This window comes from Quercus lobata, chromosome 4 (genome assembly GCF_001633185.2).
Source record: "Quercus lobata isolate SW786 chromosome 4, ValleyOak3.0 Primary Assembly, whole genome shotgun sequence".
NCBI classification, from domain to species: domain Eukaryota; kingdom Viridiplantae; phylum Streptophyta; class Magnoliopsida; order Fagales; family Fagaceae; genus Quercus; species Quercus lobata.
The window spans coordinates 36883729-36894845 of record NC_044907.1 but is presented as its reverse complement, the minus strand read 5'-3'; the positions used below and the strand labels follow the sequence as shown (position 1 = coordinate 36894845).

Genomic DNA, 11117 nt, shown 5'->3' with positions numbered 1-11117 from the left:
TTCTTCTCAAAGTCTTGTGTATCACTCTTCTTCATGGAGGAGGCGAATTCTCCATGACCCACAGTCCTTTGTTTGAAAGCTGCAATGGAACACCATCTCCTTTTTGATTGTGTCACCACTTCCAGTTTCTGCACCCTTTCAAGAACTGATTTTTACCTTTAACATAATTGTTCTTATTTATTGATTCCATCAAAACCAGGAGTGTTGGTGATTTAAATCCAATCAATTGTTTTAGTAAATTTTGTGCCACCAAAAGAAATTTAACGTAGAAGATACCTCAGGCCCCTAGGCTATACTAAATGATGAGAATTAGTATACTAATAATACTAAGGCTTATTCACCAGCTCCAAAACCCAATCTTGCATCATAATAATGAGTATAGTACTATTCAAATAATATTATCAGTGTATCCTCCATGCATAGAATATCTCTATAGTTTCCATGATGAGAATGGAAAAACAAAACTATCTTATCAGTTGGCCTTTTTATATTTTCGGGCTCTGTTCCAACATATGCATTTTGAGTTTTACAACACAACTTATTCTCAAGGGGCAACTTTACTACCTGGAATGAGGTGCAACTTCATCAGCACTGTTGTTGGAGTTGATGAGTTAAGGAAGTTCATGGGTAGACTACCAGAAGCCCCATTTGTCCATGCTCTGATGGAGCATTGAAATTAGGAAGTCCTGCTTCTCCATACAAAGTATGGTGGCTATGAAACTGCTTTAGATTTGTCAGGTGCTTTGTACCAGTCAAATGACTCTTAAAAGCAACCTGTGAATCACATTTGACAGTTGACATTGCACAACTCACAAATTTAAGGAACCGCCTGTTTTGGTTTGGAGGGCTCAATTTGCCTTCTTGATTGTTCATATGTTCTCATTTGAAACCATGCCTCCGAGCTGCAAATTGATCCTGGGGCTTCCTCTCAGGTTCAACTGCTAAAACTTAAGAAGTACCTACTACCTCTTTCTTGCTGCTATGTTTCTTACCAGTCTTCAGTAGCAGTTTCAGGGGTTGGATTTTCTAGAGGTCTTTGTTTTACAAATTACTCAACGTTTTCATTAAAAACTTCTTGATTCAATTCAGAATTGTACATTTGCACTTTCTGTTGTCTGTGTATGACTTTGATGAGTCTCTGATACTCATTGTGTACTTGCAAATTCTTTTTATGTCGCTTTCCATTCTTATGGTGCTCTAGGATTTTCAGAGTGCTATAGTCAACCTTAAAAACTTCACACCATGCCCTATGGGGGAAGGTGTCCAGTATAAAGCAGTAGGTACTTGTGCTGGTAGAGGTGATGGTGCCTGCCCAGAAACTAATTCTGAAGGCAACAGCATTGTAGGCTTTGTAGCAGCTCCACCTTCATTTTAGTAGCTGAGGAGCATACATTAGAATGTATGAGAAATTCATCTGCGAGGATCAGTCCCGAACCAATGACACCGGGCTATGACTCCAAACTTCTTGTGCATTTTCACCATTCACACACTTTAAGCATGTGGCTCATTGTCTTGGCCTCCTGCAAACACAAAAGAGAGAAAGTGTAAGAAGGATAGACAACGAGCTAAAGACATCTGTTTGTATAGCCAAAATAGTAATTTGCTTATTTTTGTATGAGAATAATGTTCTTCTGATATAGAGAAATATTTTGATTGACATTAAATGGATATAGTAACTTGTTCAACTAGTTGGACACCCATGCGATGCATGGGAAAACTTTGCCTAAGATTATGTTGGTCTCAAACATTGCATAAAAATATAATTAAATTATGTTGGTTTCAAGCTAAAACAATAAACTTGGTTTCTATGGAATTCTGATCTTCACTATTTACATCAATAGGAATTGATTAAGTAGGAAAAACTTGAAGATGACTCATAGAAATGAACATCAAAATAAACATAGATTTGCTTTAATAAGTAAAATAAGCACATATTATTAGCCACAATTTTTTTAAAAAAACAATATAAAGCAGGAACTAATAATAAAAAAAGTAGTATATATATAAAATAAAAAATAATAACTGAATGAAATAACATTTAGAGTAAAAAGATCACATATGACATACCCTTATTGTTCATTGATTTGATTGAATGAATATGTCACTAATTCTGCCAATGAAATTCTACTTTAAACTAGACCATGTAAATACTACAGGAAAGCTTAAAAAAAAAAAATTTGGTGTGCATCTAACTAAAAAATTTTATTTAGTCCCATCTTGTTTCTACCAAAGAATATACCAAACTTATTTTTGCGTCATAGATTATATGCTGAATATTTGTGGCTAGAATCTTATAAATTGTTTAGATTTTCAAAAGGGACAAATGCTATCAGAATCTATGAATGCAGTATCTCAATTGTTTGTCAATATCTGAATCTATGATCATCTTTATGCTTATGATGGACCTAACATTTTCATGCATTTTTGTATAAAAAAATAAATCACCTACAATTTGAAGGATCACAAACAGTTTGGTCTAACTTGATGTAGCAAATACTGAGATACTTATTTGATATTCAAAAAAAAAAAAAAAAGTATTTAAAGAATAAAAAAGAGAGAAGAAAATAAAATGTAGAAAATACCTTGAGTTTTGCCAAGAAGAAATGAAATGTAGATCCAATTTTCGATTCAAGAATCGGGAATATAAAAGAATTATGGGTGTTGAGGTTAGACTGTACATTTCCTTTTTTCGTAAAGTGATTTATATCTTCCTTAACCATATATCTCCATTAATTAACACTATATAAGAGGGTTGAATTAAGACTTGAAAAATGAGTAGAAACATTGGTTTGATAAGTTGGGATTACGAAGAGACACAAATGAGTGAAGAGGAGTTTAAATGCTAGTGATGAGTTAGAAGTTAATTTAATTTTCTTTTAAAAAAGAAAAAATCTGGAAGTGATCAAAGAAGAAGCCACATGGCAAAACTTCATACTCTTCTACATAAGATCTCTGCTTTAATAGTTTGTAATTGTTGGATCATGCTTTAATAGATTGCTTGAATCTTTGTGAAACTACATATCTATATCTATATAATATCTAAAAGATGAAGCTAAACGTTTATCAGCATAACATTTCAGTCCATTTGGTCTAATTCAGTCCCACCCAGTCTATTTCAGTCCTCTTCAGTCAATTCAGTCCGATATTCCCTCCACTTCAGTCAATTTTGGTCTATATCAGTCCACTTGGGTCCATTCAGGTGCGTTCTTATCACTTCGGTTGATTTGGTCCAATTCGTCAACAATAATGAATGAACTACTTTGCTGAGGTTTGCACTATGATATGCTAAACTCCTCGCTTGTTATTGTCACCTTCTTGGATGGCATTATTTTTCTGAAGTTGTCATTGATCTATTATTTATTTAAAGTTCACTTTGAAGTATTAAGCAATTCAAAAAACATGCTTGAAAGCTTACTAATCCATCTTGCATCTTGGCGGAGTGGGTCAGTATATTCAACAGCTTAGAATTTTGACTTGCTTCTTCACTTGCTTGCTCTGAAATTGTGTCAGGTCATTGCCGACATGGGGTCCAAGACTTGTTTCTTGTTTTTACTATGCTGATCTTAGACCTTTCAGATGTTGTTTCTAATCAAAGATATAATCTTTCCTTGGGACCAAAACAAACTTAACAACTCCACCAAAAATAGCTTGATGCTAACCTCCAATGATACCGATTTTGCTTAGATTTCTGAATAAATAAGGAAGAAAGATGGGTTTATTTAATTTTTCCCTAATGAAATAAAGCTTTTAAGCAATGGTGAGGAATGAGTACTGAAATTTTGATGGAGTATGTACCATATGCCTTGGTGCAATCCATATAAAATGAATCACACCTAATGAAGTATATGCATGTTTTTATAGGATGCATCAATAAACAAATTTATCTTGTGAATCAAAGCAGGTCAAATCACATCATGCCAAGAAAAAAAATGGCCCCAGTCATGTGACATCCTTAGAAACAGTATCCACATTAGCATGAACTTTGAAGTTCAAAAAGAACTTTCCATATTTCCTTACACTAGATACTGTAAAATATTTTTATAAAATGACCACAACAATACTAATGGAAACGCAATGTATTAGCAGCTCAACACACTGATTCATTCTCAATACCATTGGCAATGAGCATGTGATTTAGCCACCAAAGCATGAGGGGAAACAACTGCAACTCCAGAATAGAGAAGGTGTTGACAATCCATGATCACAAAGCTTTAGATCCTTTTCAAACACTATATGTTGTCTCAAATTTTTCTCTCAGGGTAATGAGAAAATGCAAACCCATGAGAAGAGATACAACAAGCTAAAACAGCATAGCAAATGTACTGCAGCCACTAGCAAGATATATATCATTTTGATCAAAGAATAAAGCACAAGACCTTCGCTGGGCCAATGCTCACCGCACAAGAATTTCCACAGCCCATTTTCAACATTCTCATCATAGGGCATCTTTTCTTCCCTCTTCTTTGCTCCATTTTTATTTTATTTTTTTGGATTAAGTAAGATGTTTAATCTAATAGTTTGCAACACAATCAGAGAGACACAAAAAAAATTCAGAATTAAAATGTTATATGTTCTTTCATGAAATCCCCACAAGCATAAAGGGCTGATATACATCTGAATTAAGTTCACCTACATCATATCAGTACATTTATGCCAACGGCAAAACAAAATGATACCAAAGTAAACAACATGATAATGGTCTCAATCGTATAACACTTACCTAACAAAATGCAATGATTATCACTAATGATTTCACTTCTTATCCAGATAGCCCGGTTGCTCCATCAAGTAACACAAGGCTTTCCTTGAACGTAGTAACTATATGTGTAACATATCGTAGGATACCAAGGTCCTTCTCATGTAAAGTTTCAGGGTCTAGTGAAACAATCGCAGTGTCATCTGAAAGAATCATAGACTCATCTATTTTTATTTCACCATCTTTAGATTCTTCCTTGACTTTCTTATCAAGTAGAAGTTCACCATGTTCAATGCAACCATAGAAAATTATATCAGCATTTTCAAACCGGATGGACAAAAGTTTATTCCATGATTCATCTACACCATAATCCCTCATTACCCAAATGAAGCATTGCGAGTCTGACTGTAAGTCATCATCGTTTTCTGCGTATCCACATGAAATGAAAGCCACATTTCCCTTGAACACAAACAGACTGTGCTCAGACAATTTATCTCCAGCAGGGAGTGCCATCTCTCCGAATTTCTCATTATCGACATCAAATGACAAAATCATCGTTGGATCCTGGAATTCCACTTCCCCTTCACTATGATAAGCAATCCAATGCAAAGCCCCACTAAAAAATAGGGGAGACGAAGAAGGTTCGATACCGGAGACCACAACTTTGGATCTCAACGAGATTTCAACCTTTCTCCACGAGTCAGAGCATAATGTGTAAACCTCAGCCACAACTGGAGTACCCCGAAGCTTTACAACTTTGTAGTCATTTGTCTTGGACTGATAACCAAACCCGGTAGAAAGCCAAAAACCTTTGCCATTAGAACACGAATCAGGTAATCTCTTAAATTTTCTAATGCTGGGGTTCCACAAATATATAGCATCAGAAGTAGTGGAAAGCTTTCCACGTTGAGCGAGACACACTAAACCATTGCATGAACCGACCATTTCGGACAGGTTTAAACAAAAAACAGAGGGAACTGAATACTCAAAAAGTGAATCAAACGTGCGGTCACAACAAAGAACCTTACAGATCATTGGAATCTTACAGGAAAAATATTGAATACAGGTTTGTATGAGATAAGCATGATCATCATCGTTGTTGTTGTTGACGATACTAAGGTGGGTGGAGATGAAATTAGGACTAGTGATTGAGGAGTCCCAGGGTTTGCAAACGCACCTGAATCTTAGGAGTGACTTGACCGGTAGCCTTGCCAAGATGTTGAGCACGACGTCATGTGGGAGATGGTTCTTCCCTTGTTGCAGGATCAAAGGTTGTGGACCAGGTTCCATTGTTTGGGACATTTTTTCGGCGGATGAGAGATTTCAGTTTTAGGCGTAAAGACTAGAGAGAGTAAAGATAAAGGGTCTGTTTGGATTGAACTTATTTTGCTAAAACTGAAAACTGAAAACTGAAAACTGAAAACACTGTAACAAAATAATTTTTAAATGTGTGAATAGTATTGTGAGACCCATTTTTAATGAAAAAGTTGATAAAAAGTGGAGTTTGTGGGACCCGTGAACAGTGCACAAGAACACTGTTCACAGAAGATCGGTCAACCATTGTAGGCTGAACCAAAAAAAAAAAAAAAAGAGAAAACGCAACATTAGAAACGCAACTTGAAATAATCCGAATCCAAACTCTCTCAAAGAGAAATAAAGTAAAGGCACGAATCTGTTGGATTTGGGTTAGGGTTTGGGTTAGGCTTGGGCTCATTGATGTGTTTTATCACCAGCATTTTTGGGCTTCTGGAACACTAATGATGAGAAAGTTGAGCCTCTTAAAATACGATCAGTAATAATGAAAGAGAGCGTTGAGCCCATGTCATGTGTTTTATTTTTATTTGTATTTTTTTCATTTTAATCTCTAGTTATGTTATAAGGAAAGTCAAACGAATGCATAACAATTTTTTATTGATGGGACCAGTGGCAGAACCAGAATTTTTTCTAGGGGGCCAATGTAAACACAATAAAGTAGAGAGTGATATTTTTTATCAATAACAAGTTGTCACGTCAGATTACTAAAGTTCATGTAATACATTTAAAACGGCTAATTATAAAATGTCACATGCTACTTAGTGGATTCCACTGTCATTATTCAAAGGCCAATGGCAATATTCCAAGTGACAAAGAATAAAGATTTCAGAGAAAACCTAAGAACCAATCAAATGTTAGCATGCGTTAATTTAAATGATACAAGCAATCTAATTAAAAGCTACCATGTGTTATTTTAAATTAAACCACTATGACTAATCAAATAATGTCATATGTCCCTAGTAGAACAAGACATAAAGTCCCACGATTTAAATTATGACACATGTCATTAGTGATAACCAATTACATGTCATCACACCTTCTCAAGACTAAGAAATGTCTCTATTTATATGTTAGAGATTCATATAAATAGAGACATTTCTTAGTCTCGTAGGAGGAAATACACGTACATTCAGAAGTCTCGAAACTCTACCGAAATTAAGCTCCAAAGCCTCCAAGAACTTCAACCTTCAAATCTTAAGAACATTTGAAGAGAAATCATTCAAGTCATCTTCCAAGATCTCAAAGTGCATTAGAATCAAGTCCAAAAGTGTTCAGAAACTTTAAAAGATTGCAAGTTAGTGAAGATCTACAGATTCCAGCCTCCAAAGACACGAAGAACTTCCACAACAATCTTTGAAGACGAAGAACACGCAAAGAAAATTCAAAGAACGCATGAGGAACGCAAAGAACGAAGGATTCCTAACAAACACAGTTAGAGATTCATCGTGATTCTACTTCAAAGATCTTTTGATCCCTTTCTTAATCAAATTGAGAAGCACATGGTGTTCGAATCAAGTTTATATTGGAATCAAAGATTTTTTCAAGGAGATCGAATCAAATGAGTATTCCTTTATAACAAGATTCAATTTTAGAGAATTGTACTTACTCATACATTAAAACAAATTTGCAAAAATTGTCAATTGTTTGATTTTCAAACCTGAGATTTTGTGTTTACAGTTCTTATGTATAAAAAAATGAGTTAAAAAAACTTTTATTTCACAAATTAACTTTTAATTTAAAAAGTTGTGTCCTATGCCCTTTCATGGCATTAATATCATTTATAATTGATTCTGAACTAAATTCTTTAGCAACTGCTTTTTCTATTGATATAGTTAAACAATCACTCAAGAATTAATAGGTAAAGCTTAGAGAAAATCTAATTAGATTCTATGGTTGAAGTCCAATTTTGCACCATGTGTCCTAAATTATTTATTTTTAGAGAGAATATTATTTCTTAATTTTGGAATCAAATGTGAGCTCATATCATAAATATCTATTTAAGTGAGTTATTGTGTACAAAAACCAAAGAGTTTAGAATTAGTGAATATAAAAATATTTAAAAATGGACAATTTACATTTTCTACCTAATAACACTCTTACAAGAATTTTAAAGAGTTAAAAAAATGTATGATTGACTATCAATAATATTTAAATTATATATGTAAGATTATTATACTATGCATTTTAATGTGTATCTTTTAAATATATTCATGCATATGCATGGGGTTACAAGCTAGTTGATATAATAAACAAGTTTATAGCAATAATTTAATTGCTTTATTCACTACTATCAATTAAAAAAATAATTAAAAATTAATATTCTCAAATTATAATAAATATAATTTAAGTACAATAGTCAAAACCCACATCCTATAGTACTAGACCATCTATTCTAGTGATAGTTGCTTTGGTTTTTGGTTTGAGTAATGCTGGTGCCATGACTCGCCCATGTGGCGAGTTGTGGTTAGTGGAGAGGTGATGGTGAGTCCATGTGAGGACACCCTTCCACCAACCACAACTCGCCATATGGGCGAGTTGTGCCACAAGTTGTGGCACCAGAATTATCCTTTTGGTTTTGGCTCAGATACTTGCTTTGTTTTAGTGGGAAACCACCACCACATAAATACCACATGTCCACCGAAGATAAATTGAGACGGGAGGACCAAGGTGGAGTTCAACGATTCGTTGGTCACTGGTCATGGTCCCACTTGCACAATTGCACAAATGCAGCCTTGGCGTAAGAGCAACATATATTTAGATTTTATTTTGAGAGTAAACAATTGTGACTTGTGAAGTTTTGATCTCTGGGGTTGGGGTTGGGGCTGGGGTTGGGAAGTTTGGGTTGTGTTTTGTTACTATTGCAAATTGTGTGTATTTATTAAGGGTGGCAAATGGGCGAATTGGGTCATAAATGGGATGGGTGTGTAATTACCCATTTATCTATTTATGACCCGTTTATATATAAATTAATTATCCATTACCAATTGAATCCATTTAATTAGCAACCCACCCATTTAACCCAATATGACCCAAATACCTCTAAAACTAATATCCTCTTCACCTCCAAAATTACCAAAATACCCTTAAATACCTAAAATGACCAAAATACCCCTACACTTCCAAAATTATTAATATACCCTTAAACATCCAAAATTATCCCAATATCTCTAAAATGAGCAAATTATCACCAAAATCTCAAAAATGAGCAAAATACCCATGAAACCTCTAAAATAACCAAAATACCCCCGATATTTCTAAAATTACCAAATATGCTCAAAACCACTAAAATGATCAAAAAACCCCCAAAATCTCTAAAATCACCAAATATGCTATAAAAAAACTACTAAAATGAGCAAAATACCTCCAAAATCTCTAAAATGAGCAAAATAACCCGAAAACCTTAAAAATGAACAAAATATTTTGGTAATTTTTAAGTTTTTGGGCTATTTTGGTAAATTTCTAGGGTTTAGAGGTATTTTGGTAATTTTTAAGTTTTTGGGCTATTTTTGTTATTTTTAGTTTTAGGGGTATTTTGGTCATTTTTTAGGTTTCGGGGGTGTTTTGGACATTTTTTAGGTTTCGGGGGTATTTTGGTAATTTTTGGTTGTAGAGGTATTTCGGTCATTTTTTAGGTTTGGGAGGGTATTTTGGTCATTTTCAAGTTTTCGGGAGTATTTCGGTCATTTTTTAGGTTTATGGGGTATTTTGGTAATTTTTAGGTTTCGGGGGGTATTTTGGTCATTTTATAGGTTTCGAAGATATTTTAGTCATTTTATATGTTTAGGAAGTATTTTGATCATTTTTAGGTTTCGAAGGTATTTTGGTCATTTTATAGATTTCAAAGGTATTCCGGTCATCTTTTACGTTTAGGGGTATTTTGGTAATAATTAGTTTCAGGGGTATTTTGGTCATTTATTAGGTTTCAAAAGTGTTTTGGTCATTTTTCAGGTTTAGAGGGCATTTTGGTAATTTTTAGATTTTGAGGGTATTTTGGTCATTTTTTAGGTTTTAGGGGTATTTCGATCATTTTCTAAGTTTAGGGGGGTATTTTGGTAATTTTAGGTTTCATGAGTGTTTTGGACATTTTTTAAGTTTCGAGGGTATTTTGGTAATGTTAAGGTTTCAGGAGTATTTTGGTAATTTTAAGGTTTCACGGGATATTTTGGTTATTTTTTAAGTTTTGAGGGTATTTCGGTCATTTTCTAGAAATTTAGATTTCATGTTGTTTATTTAAGTTTTAGTGGGTATTAGTGGGCTTATCCATTAAGACCCATATAATTAAATAACCTAATGAGTTTTTACCCATTCAACCCAAATATTCAAGTGGGTTGAGTTATGACTTATCCAAATTAGGTGGGTAATGGATGGGTTCATGGATATGGATAAAAATTGCCACCCCTACTATTTATTTTGATTTTGGAGTCCTAATTTAATTAGAACGAGATTGTGAATCTTCCTTCTCAAAAAAAAAAAAAAAAATGTTTGTGGGCCAAATTGCTAAAGAATGGGCTAGGACTAAAATTGTTGTATGTATTTTTAGTTGGGGGGGGGGGGGGGGGTAATTAAATTCTTCCTAATTTGGCTTCCCTAGCTTAGCCGTTGGGTGGAGCATAAAGTGGAACCCAAAAAGTTGGACAAATGATTTCTATCCGATAGTTTCATTTTGGATATGGATAAAGCTTATGCTAAAATGGAGTGGAACTTTCTATTTAGGTTACTAAAACGTCTTGGATTCAACAACCAACATGTGGGATTAAAAGAATGCTATGTCCGCAATATTTTCATAACAAATTTTATGTGTAAGGTTGTTACTTATTGTTAATAGTGAGCAAAAAAATAATTTCAATGATAGGTTCAAATTAGAACAATAATAACTTACTATATAGAATTTGTTGTGAAATTTTGTAGAGGTAGTACTTCTTATGAAATTAATTATGAGTGCAACTTTTCTTATGCATTTCCAATCTCAATAGAAGCCCTTTTGAATTTATCAAACCATCAAGAGGTTTAAAACAACTAATCTGACTACAAATAAACTATAAAGACCTACAAATTATGAGTTCTAAAACACAATGAAAAAAACAACTAATCTCATTGATAATCAATT

The 11117-nt window shown here is 33.8% G+C and overlaps 1 protein-coding gene across 1 annotated transcript; it reads right to left on the bottom strand.

Annotated features, from left to right (window-relative positions):
• Positions 1-4759: 4759 nt before the first annotated feature.
• LOC115985128 (F-box/kelch-repeat protein At3g23880-like) lies at positions 4760-5986 on the bottom strand. Its single transcript, XM_031108098.1, has one exon. The coding sequence runs from the start codon at positions 5984-5986 to the stop codon at positions 4760-4762; it is 1227 nt and encodes a 408-aa protein (XP_030963958.1).
• Positions 5987-11117: the final 5131 nt, after the last annotated feature.